Genomic DNA, 18,440 nt, shown 5'->3' with positions numbered 1-18,440 from the left:
ACACGTTGGCATCCTTGGAATGGTGCCTGTAGGGAAATGTCACTGAACATGAATGTGGGGTTGACTCAGCACAGACCCTACTAGGTGCTGGGGGCCCTGAGGCCACATTGGCGTGCTGCTGCTGCATCAGCCTGTCTGTCACCCTGTACCCGAAATCTCTTCCATGTGGCAGTTTTCATTGGGAGTATTCTTTGAAAGTCATTTTTCTTGGATCAAAACAGTTTGGCTTTTTTGTGGGGGACAGGAAGTGGGGCAAAGTTTATTTACCAGAGATGGATGGACTCTGCATCTTTTTTTTTTTTTTTAAATTGTATGTTTACAGGAAAAAAAGAAAAGGAAAAAAAACCTCTGAAATTTGTTGTTGGGTGTTCTTAAAAAACGTTGGTGCATGCTCTCCAAAGCCCATTTCCTGCCTGGGCAGTCCCCACCCAGGCTAGCTTGTCGAAGGTTCTGCATGACCAGGGAGGGAGAGAGCTCGGCGTGGAAGGCGTTGGGCAGTGGGGCATGGGCTGGTGCGACTCTCCTGGCTAAGCCACTACTGGGCCCTGCGGGACCGTGACTTATGCAGACTGACAGACAGAAGCAGCCACTGCCACCGCCGGCCAACCCCATGTGATGCCATTTCAGTGACGTTCACCCCGTCTACAAAAGGACATTCTCAGAAGAGCAGACAAACCTGCATCAGCACTGACTTCTTACCCTACATTCTGTCTTCCTGGTTTAAAAATGTTAATATCTCACTTACTTTAGTCCTTGACTTTCTTGCCTGGAAAGGCTCATTTCTTTAGTTGTTTGCAAGGCTGCGTTAAAATCAGCTGTGGTGGGAACTGGTGTTTTGCCTGTCTCCTTCAAGCTCATACTGGGGTGAAGACACAGAAATAAATATCCTCAGACAGAAAATCCCCCCTGCACAGAGGACGCACAGCCACACCTCATTTTTAGCTTTTATTTTTTTTAAGTAAAGAAATTCCGTTGAATCAAAGATAACAAAATTACAGTTTTTGTTTGTCATGATCCCTGTTTACCACCACACAGAATCAAAACAGAACCAAAAGTCATATGAGAACATAAAATGAATAAGAACATTGTTTAGTGTAATTTCTTAATCAAGGTAAATATCCTCATAGTTAGAAAAAATTGCATTGCTAGTTGCAAATCTTAAACACCTCGGTGCTGAAGGATCCTGTATTTCACACACCCCCCCGCCCCCCATAAAGATCCAGCAGCAGTGAGGCTTTCAGAATACAAACTCAAAATACAATATTTTCAGGGCAGCATTTTAAGTTTTGGAAAACCCAAACAAAACAAACCAGAATAGGAATGTAAAAGTGATGATTCTCAAAAATCAATTTTGGAAGCAGATCTGCCAACGTAAGGACGTGGTCGAATAGAGTCTAACCAGGATAAGGAGGGAGGCCAATTCGTTCTGCCCCCCCCCCGCCCCGGCCCCCACCCCACCCTGGTGTCACTAAGGCAGCTGCAGTGGCAGAAGTCAGAAAGCTCAGGTACAGTGAAGGTCTTCCTGAGGCAGTGGGAGGGACCCAGGCCATCTGGAACTGTTGAGGAGAGGTGATAGGGTCCTACATGGATTGTGCTTTAGGAAAACTAAGGAGGCTGAACCAAAAAGCATACAAAACCCAACGCCTACGCACAGGAGCCTCCCACAGGGACAGCCTGGGAGGGAGGGGGCTGGTGGGGACCAGGGGCACAGGGTATACTTGAGGGTGGTGCTGGCTGCTCAACGTGGGGGCTCCAGAAGGACGCGTGCACTGAGATGAAGGGCATTTCTGCAGGTGCTATAAGTGGACTGTCCCCAGAGTATGGCAACAGTGGATTTCTTGGCAAATGGGGACCATCTATAAATGGTAGGTTATAGATGTCATTATTAATTGACAGGCATCGAATTAAAAGCTGAGAACGTCATGGAACTTAGAATGCTAGACTTAGTTCATGGGTTAGAAATGAACTCCAGCCTCGTATTAGAGATACATGAAAGCTTTCCTCACATACATGATTGGAAAGAACAGTTCAGAAAACGTGGGAGGCTGATGGATCCAAGGGGAGCAGCTGGGGACCTCCTTGGAGTCCGAGATGGCAGGCCAGGTGGACTCTGTGCCCACTTCCAAGGGACCTTGCAGAGAATCCCCGGCCAACAGAACCTGGCGGATGCAGCAGCAGCGGCACAGGCAAGCAGTAGCAGCCTTTGTGTGAGATGGCTTTCCAGTTATTCAGGTCAGCAGGGCCAGTTCCCCTTCCTTTAGTTTCAAATGCAATTTGGCCAAAACAATCCTAGTTTACAAAGAGTGGGTACTTTCCTCTGTTTAGATAACAGAGGTAGAAAAACCTTTTCCTCAATTGCCTGGCCTCTAAATGCCAAAAGCAGGCCTCTTTTTCATGGCTTTTTGAAGTGTCCAAGTATCCAAGGTGATTCTGAACAACTAAGCGAGGCAAAGAGTGACCGAAAGGCATCAAGGTGAGGCGTCTGGGCCGGTTTCGGATCACGTGGGTGGTTAGGGCTGGGGGACATAAACGAGGGACAGGCTACGTGAGGAAAGCCTCTGGTTTTGCCCGCATCAGCCTCCCACAGCGGCAGAAGTTGAATTTTGATGCTACAGGATTGTTGTAATACCAGGGGATTTCCCAGAGGCAAGCTAACGCCTCTGGGGCAAAGGAAATGATTCCAGATGATGCTGTGACAGAATGCTGTGCTGCACTGAAATGCTCCTCAATAACCCCCCTACCCTGCCCTCAGGACAGAGACCTAGGAGTGCTTTTAACTCAACATGACGTTTCAGCGATCTGTACTTTGGCTCTAAGTGGGAATCAGTGCCACAGGAAAAGAAAAACCTCTCACATCTCAGACATCTGCTTGCCTGGAAACACACAAACAAGAACACACACGTTGCTGTTTCCCTGGAGCTGGCAAAATGGGTCTCAAGTCACACAGTTAACAAAAAGAGCCATTATGCAGATGCCTGGCATATATGCTCGGCTACCCAGAAAGTTCAGCTCTGAATGCAGACTGCGGTTTTAGAATGAAAGCCTGAGCAGGAAGGAATTTTGCCTGGGAACTCTAAACGCTCTCTGCTTAAATCAGCTGAAGGATGGAGAAAGGCGCTCATTCTAATGGCCGACACCTGCCCCAATCACAAGACCACCCTCCCAACGGCAAGATACTAAGAGGATAATAAAGAATCTGAAGAGAAGCCAGTCCAGGACACAGGGCTTTAGACAGCTTAATGGTTCAAGTAGAAGCTCTCCCTCTCTCTCACTTTCTCTGCGTCCCCTCAAGATGAGCCTTGGCACACCTGACACCCAAGGCAAAGGCTAGAGACAAGCCAAGTGGGAATGTTCAGGCATGAGGTGGGAATGGATGAGGTGGTCTTAGAGGTGACCTGGGATGAGGAAACGGACTGGCAGAGTGAAGAGGCTTGTGTATGAGCCCACATGAATTAAAGACAGTTCGGACAAGAACAGGGGTCTCCTGGTTCCATAAGGCCATGTCAGGGCAGGAACATTCCCTCTCAGGTATACTTTCACTCTTATGATATGTCCTAGGGGCCTCTGTAAGTGTCAAATGCTGAAGAGAAGTTAAAAGAACATAACAAACAACAAACAATTCTCTGTCAACAACTCTGCTCTTGAATCACTGGTACCAACACATAGGAGGAAAGATGAAAAGTTTTCTTCAAGTCTTTTAAGTGCCCTTCTAATATAAATGCATCAAGGGGACTTGATACTGTTTCTCAAATCAGAGTCCTATTTGACTGGGATTAGTTACTCCTCAGTGTCTTCAAATTTTTTAGAAGTCCAAGAGTACAACCAGGAGAAACGTGGGTGTTTCTTCCCATTGGTTTAACATGTTATTTCTACAATAGCATTTTCTAGGTCTATGCAACTTAGATCCTTAATCCGATTTTAAAATATAATATCCAAATACTCTGAAAATTCAGCCTTGTTTTATCCCAAATGGGATCTTATTAGTGAGAAGAGAACTCACATTGTCATCAGAAATGAATGACTCTGGGAAGCAAAGCAAGGAAAACTGAAGGAAGAGAAAAGAAAACCTGCATATGGAATGCTGCTCCTGGTTTACTAGGCAGGTCTGCATCTCTGCCAGGGCACCACCTCTCTGTCCCATTCAGAGGCAAACAAGAATTTTCCTGTGAGACAGGAATGCACAGTCACATTTCCGTGCCTGAAAGCCTGAAGCCGGAACAAAGGGCTTCAGTTGATTTCGTGTGAGCCCAAAGGGAATGTAAGTGCCATTCAGAGTCCCCCACAAACAGATTTCAGCTGGGTCACAGCCCCCAAGATCCTATGAGCTACGCTCTGGTTGTGTGGCCACAAAACCCAGCCCTGCTGCTCTGCCACCGAGGCCGCTGGCGCCGCAGCACAGGCCAGGTCCCAAGGGCCAACCTGGGCAGGGATGGCGCCTCCAGGCCCCTGCCCTCCACCTGCCTTTTCTCCTCCTGTGGAGCTGGTATCTGGGCCACTAATTTGTCACAACAGGTTAAGAGAGGTGGCCTCAGGGAAATGAAAGTAGTCTCTTGCTTCCTTGATTCAACCCATTAAGTTACTGCTTGGCTTTCCAACTTTTCACAAAAAGCCTTGAGAAGCAGGAAGTGTATCTATGAATGTTCTAGATGACAGCTGTGGTTGGGTGGTGGGAAAAGTAACGAAGGGGAGGGGCTGGCTTCCAAATTGAGGGGAGATGATAAAGTGCCAATTTGTGCTAAAAGGAAGTGCATGGAGAAATAACAACTTGGGGGACTGCCACAATGATATAATTTAGTGAGTGAGAAATTACACTGAATTTACAGAATCCTCAATCTTTGTAGATAAGGATGTGATCAGAACGATCAGGTGATTGTCAGCAAACGGGTCCAGGTCACAGACGTCGCCACCAGTCATGGCCTGCACCACTGCTCCCGCAGTGGGGGCTCTGCATTCAGGCGCTCAGGGGACACCCAGCACCTATCGCGTCCGCACAGACCCACCATGCACATTCCTGCCTGCAGCCAAAGGAGATGAAGCTGGCAGATCCTTCTGCACGTATCCGGGCAGTTCACATGTAGCTCTGCTGAGCTCCACAGAGCAACTGCTGATTTTTCAAAGTGCAGGGGTTTGGGATATTCAAGTCCCACAGGACTGGAGAAAAGCAGTACTCGACACCTCAAGCGACATTTAGATTTGAGAAGACATACTTTGGAAAGATCTATCCAACAGAACACAAATACAGGATAGTAAATGAAAAGTCTGGTTTTGAAAGAAACACCGTCTTCGGTCGGAAACATCTTTCCCCAGACTCGAGGCTAACTTTTGAATTGTTTGGTATCAAAAGCTAGTGTTAGAACCAGGGTTAAAAAAAAATGTTCTACAATTCAGTGCTCAAAAACAATCAACAAACCACTTTATATGAAACGAGGGACAAAAAAGAAAGGCAAATGATGACATCAAGGCTAGGTGCTAAGACGGGAGGACAGCTCGCAGGCTCCCGGGAAGGTGCGCTCTCAAACAGCAGCCAACCGGATTTGTCACTGGAGCTTGAGAACTGGTAGTGACCTCGGCGCTCTCCCTGGCAGAGCCCGCCCATTTTACAGATGAGGAGCCTAAAGCCGAGGGGACTCTGCTGGGATCCCCCCTGCCGGGGCTCCTCAAACCACAGCCACCCGCCGGGCCCTGGACCGCGACCTCAATAGGACGTGCTACCTACTAAGACGCGTCTAATGTAAAGGCCTCTTAGAGCAGTGCTTCCAAATCCGCCTGGCGATGAGAACCACCTGGGGCACTTGTCAAAAATTAAAATCCCCAGGCCCCTTTCCAGACCCACCAAACAGCCTCTCCAAAGGGGGGAACCTGGGAGGCTGAATTTTCAGCAAGCGCCCCAGGGGACTCTCATCATTGGGGAAGCGTGGGGAACTGTCTCAGGAGGGGGCACGGAAAAAACCTTGGCTTGTGATCCAAGGGAATTTCCTTTGCCTCGCAGGAGGCCCCTGCGGCTGAGGAGCTCCCCAAGCCAAAGGCAGCTTTTGCAGGGTCTACCCAGGGGCGCATACAGCCACCTCGAGCCTCACTTCCTCCCTGCACTGTTTTCTGGGGAAAGCCTTTCGACTGGCAAAGCAAAACTGCTGTTCAGACACATTTTTAATAGGGAAACTAGACGTAATCGGCTTAAAAGCAATCAAATGCTGAAACTGGGCAGGTGGGAAGGAACCCTGCTGCTTGTCACCAGGGCGAACGAGGCAATGGAGAAAACCAGTACTTAAGCACAAAAATACCCCAGAGCCCCTGGGGGAGCCGCAGCTCCAGGACCGGTGGGCCCCGTGGGTGGCCCCTGCCGATGGCGTGAGGTCAGGTCCGGGTGACTGCAGGAGATGGGGGACCTGAAACAGCCGGTGAGGGGGGCGGGAGCCAGAGGAGGGCCACCGGAGCGCCCGAGTCGGGGGCCTCACTCCAGCTCGGCCTCCACCTGCTCTGTGTCCGAGCACGGCGACTTGCTGCGCTCCCACTGGCAGATGGCGTTGGCGTACTCCACCACCAGCTTGTCCATCCACGTCAGGGGCTCGGGGAGCAGCACGGAGCCCTCAAAGAAGCCCAGGTGGCCCCCGTGCAGGGGCAGCACAAACATGACATTCTCCCGCTTCTCTGCAGGGGAAAGGGGGGAAAGGTGCCGTGCGAGTCACTGCAGTCCAACGCGCTCCGTGCGGGGCGGGGAGGAGGGTCGGGTGCTGCGCCAGTGGGGACTGTCACCTAACAGGGTTTCCAGTTAATCCTCACCCTGCCTTCTTCCCCACAGCGGGAGGGAGACCGGATGGGGCAGGCAGGACAGTGGGACCCAGCAGGTTTGGGACTAGAAGCTTGGCTTTGTAGCATGATGGGCTTTAGAAAGCTTTAGAAAGCCCAAGAAGGCTAGGAACTTGGCTGCACACTGGAATTCCCTGGGGAGTTTTTAAAGCTCCCTATGCCCAGGCCTCACCCCAGAACAAGTAAATCAGGATGGGCTGGGGGTGAGGTGGGGGCATGGGTGTGGTGAACCCATCCCCTGGGGAATCTTGCTAAAATCCAGATTCAGATTTAGGTGGTCTGCAGCAGCTGAGACCCCACAGTGCTAACTAGCTCCCAGGTGCTGCTAAAGGTACAGGTGGGAGCAGACTCTGAGTTGGGATTCATAGCATTTATACTCTTATTTACTAGAGAACAAGGACAATTCAGTGGAGTCAGTGACTTTTCATCACAGACATTTATCTTCAAGACTAAATGTGAGCCTAAACCTGTGAGTTGTGTTAAAAGATTCCCATGACTCTCACTGGTGCAGGGGAAGTGACCATCCTGAGAATTCGGAACCTGGAGCCTGGCTTTAGGCATTACACTCGGTTAGTGCCCCAGGGGCTAAGGTGTGTGTAAAAGAGCAGCCAGGGGCTGCCAGGTACACAGGAGGCATCCGTCTTTCCAGGGGCATTACTGAGAGGTCCTCCCCGTGCTGGCTGCTGCAGGCCCCAGGGCATCTGCTGGCACGCACGCTTCTACGCCAGAGGGCTCCTGCCTGACCCCTTTATTCTTCCTCCTCAGTGGGGATTCATAAAGTTTTGGGTGACGGCATTAGAGCTATGGCTGCTATTTTGGATGCACAGCAGGAAACCGGAGGCTGCTCTCCACTGCCACCCTTGTGGCCGAGTGCACTGTTTTGTGCAGGGCGCCTCCAGTCTGATGAGGGGTTGACAGGAGACAGCTGCATCCCATAACTCTCAGAGTTCTACAAAGCACACAGCCTGAGCAGTTAACAGAGCCCTGGCTGTCCATGTGCTATATTTTCTACTCTTCTAGCTTGGGGCCATGAGAGTTTCAGGTTAATATATGATATTTACAAGAGGAAACGATCTCAGAGAAAGACAGGCAGGCAGGGAGCTTCTGTCTTAGGGATCTGAAATCACAGTGCAAAGTGACTTTGGAACGCCCAAGGCTTTCCTCCCGCTCACCTCTCTAGTTCCTCCTTTGCTCCCTTCCAGCTAGCATGAGACTATGGTGGTCAGAAGCAGTGTCCTTTGCTGTTTCACTTGTGTATATTTTTATCCTCAGAGCAGGTTGAGAGGCTATCACAAGAGGCAGCAGAATTGGTTTTTTTTTGTTTTACTCTTCAGGGTAAGTTTTAAGTTAAACTATCTCTTTAAGTCAAACTCTTGGACTTAGTAGAACCATAAGCCTGAGACTAATTCCACATAACACCATGTGACCATGCAGACGCCTCCTGGCTGTGGATAGAAAGGATGGGCCTGCCTCTCCTGCAGCAGGACAGCCCGTGAGGAGGCCTCTGCCCAGGCCCAGGCTGAATAAGAGCCGCTGGCATCCAGGAAGGGACAGCATGGCAAAGGTGACAGAACTTACTCTGGCAATTCTGCTGAGTGGTTGAGGGAGCATCTGGGAGAAACGCTTACCCGAGAGAGATTTGGGAATGGTGAGGAGACTCTCATGGACCAACGGGTCATCAGCAGCATTAACCAACATGAGAGGCACATAAATCTGCAACAAGACAACAGAGCAGAATTAAATGATCAAATCCCTTTTTTAAACCCCACTGATTCAGGCTCAGATTCACTACCGGATATGTCTTTGAAGCAAAGGGAAGCGGGTCACGGCACAGCCTGCTGAACAGGTAGATTAAGGGACCTCGGGCTCACCGGCAGTGGACTGAATTGTAACTGCTGCTGGGACCACGGACCTGGCAGACGTGTGCAGGAGCAAAGCTTGGCGGGGCCCTGGTGGCCCACGTGCTCTGATGGAGAAAGGGCAGGTGCTCAACAGAGCTCACCAGCGAGATATTCCTGCTGACCCTCTCGGCCTCTCAGATTAGTCAGACCTTCTAGAAAGACGACCACAAAGAGCCGTGTAGACAGTCATTCAGTTTCGATGGTGGGAAGGGGGAACGGAGCATGCTCACTCCAGACAAAGGAGCCTTCTGGAAGAATGTGCGGGCTGAGGGCAGGGGTGGACCCTGTTCCTCCGTGTCAGGAAGCTCCTGGCAAAGCTGCACTCACCACCCACGTTAGGGAAACAGCCAGCAGCCTCCTCCTCCATGTCAGCGGGGGTGGTGCTGACCGGCGGACTCAGAGGTTACTCAAGAGCCATGTGCAGATCGTGTAAGGAACGGCTGTGCTAACCTAGGGGGTTCTGAGTTTGGTTTGAGACTGCTCAACATTTTGATAATGGTTTTAATGAAGACACCAAAGACCTAGGTGAGGCTGCTCAACTGCGAGGGGTGGCTGACGTGACAGCGGCAGAGCCCCCATGCACGACAACCTGCTTTTGCTGGGGGAACAGTAGGCCAGCATCGGCAGGGATGAACATGAAGTCCCGTGTTTGGGTAGAAAGAGCAGTTGTGCAAGACAGAACAAGGGAGGCTGGCTTGGTGATGGTTCAGGTGAAAAATATATGGGGGTTCTGGCTGGCCACAAACATAAATACATAGAGTTTATTGCATCTACTAAAAACTGCTTAATATAAACCAGTCTACATTACTGAGCAGAAATGCATCCATTTTACTCTGTATTTGCCATGTCACGGCAGGGATTGTGAGGTTAGTCCTAGGCTAGTTAGGTTAGTCCTATACTAAATAAGTTGCATGATGGACAAAAAAAAAGAGTCCAGGTGGTAAGAAATCAAGATGATCCCCTGTGAAGAGCATGGCAGGAGCCTGGCAAGATATCCTGTCCAAGGGGTGACTTAAGAAAAAATAGGGTATTTCAGCAATTTTAAGGGCTTTCACACAGACGTGGGAGCAGACCGGTCCCGCAGGGATTAATGTACAGACGTCACACAAGGATGGAGTTTGGGTCAATAACAAACCTGAGGCAACAACTTAGCCTGAGTGTGGCTGAGCGTCCTCCAGGGAAGTGTGGGCGAGGGGCTGCCCGGTGGGCGAGGCTGGCCAGGGGGTGCTGACCCTGAGGTGCTGCTGCCAGCGTGTCAGTGCGGGCCACTTACCCTGTGCAGATATCGCATGCAGCTTTCTTCCTCATAGTATTCCTTCAGGGAGTTATAGCCATGGAACTTCCTGGGATACACCACGCCAAAAAAAAAAAAAAAGAAAAGAAAAGAAAGAAAAAAGGAAAAAAGGAAAAGGATAAACATCATGTCATAACTTCTAAATGAGCAGCTGGTGTTATTAAGGCTCCAGCCCCCGAACCGCCTCCTACGGGCAGAGTGGACGTAGGCAGCCGTGTGGAGGGGGACGCGCTCCAGCTGGGACCTTTGGTTCAAATCTTGCCTCTGTCACTTCTTGGCTGTGTGACTTTAGGTAAATGGTTTAATCTCTCTGAGCCTCAGCTTTTCCTGTATGAAATGGAGCTCAGGATAGGACCTTCCTTATGACATTAGGATGGTACATCTTTTGAGGCAGCATAAAACCAGATGTCACTGCAGATGTTAAAAAACTGAAATCCAAAGGCATTTACTAGAACTTTCATTTCAACAGCGTTCTTCCTGGCAGAGTTACTCAAATCACTGAACGACATATATATTAGATAAAAGAAATGAGATGAGGATTCAAAGCTCCAATTCCCGATCGCCCTGCAGCAGTACTGAGAGGCACTGGCACAGAGCAAAGCCTTTGGTGCTCTGGCGGGAAAGTCCTGTGTGCCAGGTCTGCCCCAGGCCCTTGCTCTGATACCAGCAGCTCCCAATGACCCTTGGCCAGCGGACCTCCGAGAACCTAACCTCTTTCTGGCATAGATTAGGGCTTCTGGTTTCTTAACAGTGGGCCTTCTCTTTCTGCCTTCCGTCTTCACGCTGTCCCACCCCCCCCCCCCAAAGCTGTGGCTTCCTTCCACCACCAGCCCCCCGGACTGCCCAGGAACGCCGTGCAAGGCTCAGCGGGAGAGGAGGGCGAGGGCCAAGGCGATGGCAGGGCGCTTGCCCTCGGGAACGCAGCCCCTTCCTCAGTGGCTTGGCTGCCCCTCCGCGGGCTGCGGAAACGCTCAATTCCTTCTGTACTGCTGGGGAAGGATGTGCGAAGAGGCTGCCCAGACTGGTTACAAGAATGAAGAGTGTTCCTACTAAGTTCCGCTAAAAAGGAAGAGTGCTAAGGAGAGTTGCAAGACATTCTCCTTGGGGTTTCATACAATGTAGAAGATGAATGGACATTGTTAATTGTTTGAATTTTTTTTTTTATCATTCAACACCACAAGAAAGCCACACCCCCGTCTTCAGAGAGGGTGGGGAAAGCTCATTCTGGTCTTTGGAACATGGCAATTTCCTAGTTTCTGTTTCCTTTGAGTAACTGTTGCCAGGGGTATTTTCAGGTTACTTGGTGCAAGAAGGCGACTAAAATCCTGTAAGGGAGGTGAACGCAGGTATCTTTCCTCAACTCAGTATCTGCCTATTGGATAAACACCCACTTGTCCTAGACCAGGTCTAAAGGCACCGAGTGACCAGTAAATAAAAAGGAGGGCACTTTAAAGAGAACAAGGTCAGGGATCAACTTGCCAGTTCCCAGCTAAGGCTCAGCCCAGGATAGAGGCGGCAGGCAGGGCTGCGCCCTCAGGCATGGGTGGGGGGCGCGCAGGTAACTAGGGGGCGAGGGGAGGGGCGGGCTGTGCGGCTTCCCCTCTGAAGAGGGGTCTCACGTCTACAAAGGAAGGGGCCCTGTCCCTTTCCTAGACACACACAGCCCTCTTGGTCTGCAATTTGACCTTTCTGCCTTGACAGGGCCGTGACTGGGCACAAATGCTCTCCTTTCACCCCAGGCTAAGGTAGGGGCGCAGGCCGGGGCTGTGGGGGAGCCAGCCGACCCGCCCAGCAGAAATGCAGAGCCCAGGGGGCAGGAGCAACTGGAAATCTTTTTTTTTTTTTTCTGTGAAATCCTCTGTTTTTAAACACTGGAAGCCTATTCAAAGCAGAACTAAGAAGTAAGGTGGGTGCAGCGACCCAGTCCTGGGAGGGTGGGGGGCAGAGCAGTGGGGGCCCCGCCGGCGGCCACACCTCATCACGTTGTCGTCGATCTGCATGAGGGACGTGGCGGTGTAGAGCCGGCTCAGGTCCGTGTCCTCCAGGCTCTGGGGCTTCTTTACATGGTCTCCAAAGAGAGCTTGCCTTGAGCAAGACACAAAAACAAAGGATCACAAGCTGATAACCACAGCAGAGCCTGCTGCCTTGCCCAGAGACAAGCCAGGAGAGTCTCTGGCAAGGTGTAAATGGATAAATTAAAAATAGATCCTTCAGCCTCTACAACGTGCCGGGACACGCTCGCACTGCTGATTTCTGAATAACCGCAGCAGCATGAACAATGAGGCCTCGTTTCCCTTTACAGGGGCACAGAGGCTCTCTGTGGGTTGTGGGGGACGCCCTGGACAAATGGAGGCTGGGTTGTAGCCAAGCTGAATATTCCAGAACTGTCATCTTGTCACGGCTCTGTGGTGAGGTGCAGGCAGTGGGCCAAGCAGTGGGGGCCCAGCCTCCAGACGTGGGGGCCTCACCTTTACCCGGATGTGCCCCAGCCCACCCTGTGCAGAGCTCCTCTCCCTTTATCCACCGTCTGCGTCCTTTAAAGAGGAAGACAGCAGTTAACCCGTTCAGCATCTGGGCAAATCACCAGCTCTCCCACGTGTTGACTAAAAAGAGCTAGTGTACAGTCAGTAGTGTAACCATTTCTATTCAGAAAAAAATCCCTCTTGAGAGGATGACAGCAAAGGTAGAGGTGTGACCCGAGACGGCCACTCCCACCACACAGCTGGAGCACTGGGCTTACTTTGGGCCTGGCCCTGCAGTGGGAAGGAGTCATTATGGAAATGAAATGCTCTGCTGTCCACCCACAACCTCTCCAAACAACAAGGAACACATTTCTTTAGCATCTTGGGTTTTTTCCCCAAAAGAGTATTTGTTAGTTAGATTATATACCTACAGGATAGAATTCACCATTTAAAGTTTCCCTAAACTTTCGAAGTGTTTGGCCTTCTGCAGTAAGTTTTAAGTGTATAAACAGTTGGAGCTCACCCAAAGGCTCTCCCAATTTGCTAAGGATCACATGTGAGCCTTCTGGACTAGGCATTAGCAAGATTGAGCCCTTCGGTCAAACAGAGGGTCCCCTGGGAGGTTCCCTTTCGGCTCCAGGAGTGTGCTGGGTGGGCAGAGGGTGTGACCTTGGTGACGGAGCCTGGCTTCACCCCTTCTGGCTATATAACCTTGGCAAATTCAGGGCCCACTCCTCACTGAGCCGCACCTGCCCCAGGGTCCTGCCCCAGGTGAGAATTCAACCACCAAATTACCCTTGGACCCTCACCTTTTCTTTTAACTGTTAAAAAAAAAGCAAGAGGGTGAGTCACAGTGGCTCAGCAGGCAGATTTCTCACCTGCCAGGCAGAGACCTGGGTTCGATTCCCGGTGTCTGCCCATATGAAAAAAAAAAAGGAAAGAAACTAATTCTTTAGTCAGATTACTTTTCCTAAAGTGATGCCAAAAAAAACCACCCAAATTGTATTTTTCGAGTGCCCATTATGTGCCAGGCTCTGGGGGAAATCAACGTGTACCCAAGCTTCTGAGGTTTTACAGGAGCTGGAGGCAGGGCTCAGAGCAGGGGCAGCAGGGAAGCTGCTCAGGGTGGGGAGGTCAGCAGCATGCAAGGCAGGAGAGCTGGGATGGCTCGTAAGGGGTGGGCCGGCCGGGAAGGGCACTGTCAGCGAGGGCAGCGAATGCGCTGGGGCGGGCCGGCACTGAGGATGGCCGGGCCGGGCCGGGCCTGCAGGAGCAGGAAGGAAGTATGGAGGTGGTGGAGATGTCACTGTAAAGGCAACAAGCATCGCTAATACTTCTGGAGGGCCACTGCCCGCCGGGCACTGTTCCAAGCACTGCCTGGGGGTGACCCGTGGAGGGAGGTGGGGGGTGACCATCAGCAGTGACCCCGGGGGGGACTGGTCCTGACTTGTTTCTTGGCCAGAACCTCCGTGGGCCTTTGGGAAAGGGCAGGCCAGGGGTGTGACCTGGTCCCCAAGCAAGAAAGCCTCTCAAGGAGGAGGGTGCCTCGGCTGCAGGAGGGAATGCACTTAGGTGGGTTCCTGTCGGACCAGGACGGCAGAAAGCACTCTGGCCAGCTCTGGGAGCTTTGGGCGGTGTGTCTCTAACCACGTCACACACACAGCAGATAAGTCGCAGCACCCCGCTTTCCTTCCCTGGGGGAAACAAGGGCGCTGACTTTCACGGACCCTAAAGAGGCTTGGGGGAGCCGTGGCCTGGGCGGCGCACCTGTGAGAGAGGATGATCTTCTTCATGTTGTCGGCCATGAGGAAGTTGTAGAACCTGCGGCACTGGTCCCACTGCATGAAGGTCTCCTGGGCCCTGGAACCACAGGCGACAGTGAGTGGTGGGCGGCGGGGCGGCGGGCGGCTGGGTTAAGGTTAGGGTTAGGGTCAGCGCAGGGGCTGCTCGAGCCCCCCCCGCGGGGAACAGGTGGTGGACCCAACCGCGCAGCCCCCGGGGCCGGCCCCACTTGCACATGCCCAGCCTCGGGAGGGGAGCCGAGCCCCGGGGCGGGAGATCGTGGGCAAGTCCGCCCTGCTGTGACCAACGCCAGAGCCTTTCAGGGGCGAGAAGGAAGGAGGCGGGCGGTGAGGGGCTCTTGGCACAGCGGGGGGGCCGGTCGCGCAGGGCCGTCTGGAGGAGGGTGCGGTGGGCACAGGCTAGAGAAGGGCCCAAGGGCGCCGGGCTGTAGCACCAGGCCTGTGTGGGGCCGGGCCCTGCCTGCCACTTGGGAATGGCAAATATTTCCCATAAAGTTGTGCTTAAAATATAAAAGGTAGTGGGAGTTAAAAGGGAAAGGACTGGGGGATTTCAGGGGCTGTGAAATACTCAAATAGCACCCACTAAAGTTCAGGGTGTTCAAGGGCTGAAAGGTCATGCTGTCATGTGCCCGGACCGGCCCTGGCCACCCACTGCAGGGACCGAAAGGGCAGGCCGGGCACCCTGGGAGGCCTGTGGACCTGCCTGTGGGCCGAGGGGCTCCACCCCATCAGTGACCTGACCTGCGGTCCCTGCCGCGCCCTCTCCCATTTGGACCCTGGACATCCACAGAGAGCCAATAGCCTCTTGGAATCCCTGCTTTCTCTCGCCTGCACTCATCTCTGCCTCTGCTGACCCTGCTTTTGCTAGTACTTCCTTCAGGGACAGGGAAGGGAGGAAGGTGCTGGCCATAAACTCAGGATCTCAAAAGACGCTCCAGATTCCCGTCTAGAACATGACAGGTCCTGCTCACTGAAAGGCTCTGGAGGTTCGCAGCGAGCCAGGCCTCAAGGAGGGACCAGGACAGGAAGCTGGGAGCCATGCCTCGCTCCACGCTGGCCAACGTTTCTTCCTAAGTGTCTCTGGCTTACCACTCACTGTATTTAGGGGCTACCTTCCACCACATTTGGGTGTATGATTAAGGAATTAAAACTTAATTTTATATTGGTTTAATAGAACAATCAAGATCAATGTGTTACAAAAACAGCCATTCCATATGCTAAAAGGAAGACCTGATTTCTTCAAGGCCAACAATAACAACAAAATGAAAGGAAATAAGAGGACGGGAACCTACGCACTAAAAGAAACCTAAGAGACCAATCAGCAAATGCAATGTGTGGGCACTAAGGGTCCTGGTTAAAACAAGCCAACAGTTAAAGATGAATTTTCACGAGGCAATCAAGAAAATATAAACACTGACTAGAAATGGGATGATATTAGAGAATTGTTCTTTTTTTTTTTTGGTGTCATTATGGTATTGTGCTTATGTTTAGGAAAAAGCCATTAGAATCTTTTAAAGCTACCCAGTAAAAGATTTACAGTAACGTCTGGATTTGCTTTAAAGTGATGCCATTTCCGGGGGAGGGTGGAGAGGGGGGTGTAGGAAAGAAGAGGGACCCTGAGTTAAGTGTTGTTGAAGTTTATTGGACATGGCGAGTCCAATGCCCGCTTCTTTTTGTCCTGTACATGACAAATAAATTATACCTCAGTACTGACCGATTGTGAGAACAGCTGAAGAGACTGTGGCCTGTGAGAAATTGTGGAGGGAGGGAGGGAAGGAGGGAGAGAGAGATACGTTCTAGAAGATGGGTGGGCAAGCATCCCTAATATTCCAAGAAGGGAAAAGAAGATAGGGACACTGCAAACTAAGACTGATGATGAATTTATGGCATGTAGCAATATAGAAGAGATGAAAGGAAAAAAGCAAAGCCTTGACAGTAACAAGCTAATGGAACCTTAAAATTAAAGATCATTTAATCTTTTACCAGTCTGCTGCCGTGATAAGAGCAACTTATTTAGTAGGTAGGTGGGCGGGGCTGGTGTCCCTTCCAGGCTCTGCTTAGTACAGTCATATTTTTACATTGCTACCTCTCCCACTTTTAATATGCACATCCTGTAGCTTCTCTTGATTCCTGGAAATTAAAGCTGCCTCATTTCCCACTGAGTTGGTGAATCATAATTTACTTAATCACCCCCATGCTGGACATTTGGGTTATGTCTGAGTGCCACAGGGGGGCAAAAGCATGGCCAGATGAGCCCCCGGGTGCCCCTTCAGAGGGGCAGAACCGATGGGCAAAAAGGCTAAGCGTGCAGGCCGAAGGAAACCATCTCTGACCCTCCTAGGGAGTGGGGCAAGAATCGCTGGTACCCACTCAAGTCCATTAGAGACCATATAACTTTGGGACGTCTGTGCCCTCCTCAGTGGCTCAGCGCACCAGGAAATGTACACGTGTTTAGCAGCGGCTAGACTTTGCCACCTGCAGCAAGTGGGCAGCTGGCTTCTCTCGGAGCCTTCGCCTGGCTCTGTCTCGAGGGGAGGCACGTGATAGGGTGAGCGGCTGGGGGCTGCGGTCACTGCCACGCGGTCTCCAGGCTCCACAGGGGGGATTTACCGGAAGCGCCACACCCAAGGCCGGCGTGGGCCGTCATCCCAGCACGGGACAGACGTGCCGCCCTCGCGGCTTGGCAGGAAAAGAGAAGGTAACACTGGTTTCAAGAAATGAACCGTCCTTCAGGGAGGACATCTCGTTAACACACTGAGGGGGGCTCAGCCTGGGCAGCACCAGCCAAGGGGCAGGAGTCTCCCTGACCTGCAGCCACTGCCTGAGGGCAGGACTCAGATCTCAGCCCTAATTAGCGGTCTGTGCCCCTGATGACAGAGCTGTCTCTTTCCTTCCCTTTGCTGCATGGGGTTGACGTGAGGGTAAGTAATGATGAATGTGAAGCCCTCTGAGGTCCGTGGAAGGGGGCATGTAGACTGTGTCTATGAGGGGTCCTTTCCTGGCTCCTGGCACCGTCCTGGCTTCCACACCTTAGCCGGACACGCTGACCGTGCGTGCCTGCCAACAGCAGATGGCGCCACTGCAGCAAAAGAAAACCAAGCCGGTGGTGTGTAAGTCAGTGCACTGAAAAAAATCAAAACTCCGTGCACATCCTCCTGCTGATCAGATCCAGCGCCCTCTGGACACAAATTCAGTCTCCACTGCAAGTCACGGCACCCGTTTTAGGAGGTAAATCTAAGACTCCATTTTCACAGATGGCAGAGGCTGACCAGGGGTCAGGTGAGCATGGAAGCCTTCCTGCCTCCTGGCCCCTCCAGGCCTTGCTCCCTGGAGCTTGCAGTGGTCCCCTGCTCACCTCTTTATAGCCACGGGACTGGGCAGGGCAGGACTTTGGTTACTCTGGTGACAGACTGGCTATGAACTGTGAATCGAGTATTTTTCATCCAGCCAAGAACACGACTGCCTCCTTCAGCTGGCTTCCAGAGGGCACAGGAAGTCAGGGACTTCCCAGGGACTGCTAACTGTGGCTAAACACCAGACATCACCTGGGAAATATGCCCAAAATACAGATTCCTGGACCCCGTGCCACAGACTTAATGAATCAGAACCTCCAGGGGTGGGACTTAGAAAACTTATTTCTAACACAGTCCCCTTCCTTCTTAATGAAGTAAGACCAGTTATTATCATCATTGTCTCCATATTGCTATGAGGAAAACTGGAATCCAGGCCCCAGTCCTAGAACTCAGGAGGTTTCACTGGGGATATTTTCATATCTACTTCGGGTACATTTAGATCCTTCTTATATATAAGCCTTACAGGCAGTGGCAGAATTCTGGGTCCACATTTGCTCTTTGGATGTGCTGACTTCAAATTCCAGTAATATATATTTTTAAAAATAATACAGATAGGCTTTATCCAGCAGAAAATAACGAAATAAGATTAAATTATAGCATGAGCGATATAGGTAAGGCAAACAGGAAGAGTTCTTTTGTTAGCTATAAGGATAGTTTGGCATTAGACTGGACCACTAAGGGAGATGTTTTGACTTCCTCATATGATTTTGCATTTCTTCAAGAAATCTTTAATAACTGGTTATACCCATTTGTAATACAAAAGGCTTTAGCATCAAGAGTAAGGACGGGAAAAAATATGAATGCGTTTGAAGAGTGCGGAA

General features: G+C 51.3%; 1 protein-coding gene across 6 annotated transcripts in view; it reads right to left on the bottom strand.

Moving 5' to 3' along the window:
• ABHD2 (abhydrolase domain containing 2, acylglycerol lipase) overlaps nt 1–18,440 on the bottom strand; it is a 118,505-nt gene that overhangs the window by 3,170 nt on the left and 96,895 nt on the right. For 5 of the 6 annotated variants that reach the window (XM_077124162.1, XM_077124166.1, XM_077124163.1 and 2 more), the window contains 5 exons: nt 14,232–14,324; nt 11,977–12,087; nt 9,982–10,051; nt 8,436–8,520; nt 933–6,648 (listed from right to left, as the gene is read on the bottom strand). In XM_077124162.1, the coding sequence (XP_076980277.1) occupies nt 6,452–6,648; nt 8,436–8,520; nt 9,982–10,051; nt 11,977–12,087; nt 14,232–14,324 (556 nt within the window). In that variant the 3' untranslated portion in view covers nt 933–6,451. Of the gene's footprint in view, nt 1–932; nt 6,649–8,435; nt 8,521–9,981; nt 10,052–11,976; nt 12,088–14,231; nt 14,325–18,440 lie in introns of those variants that run through there. The other variant, XM_077124165.1, reaches the window with a different exon arrangement.

Source organism: Tamandua tetradactyla, chromosome 12 (assembly GCF_023851605.1).
Source record: "Tamandua tetradactyla isolate mTamTet1 chromosome 12, mTamTet1.pri, whole genome shotgun sequence".
NCBI lineage: Eukaryota > Metazoa > Chordata > Mammalia > Pilosa > Myrmecophagidae > Tamandua > Tamandua tetradactyla.
The sequence above is the reverse complement of the archived record's forward strand: the minus strand, read 5'-3'. Positions and strand labels throughout refer to the sequence as shown.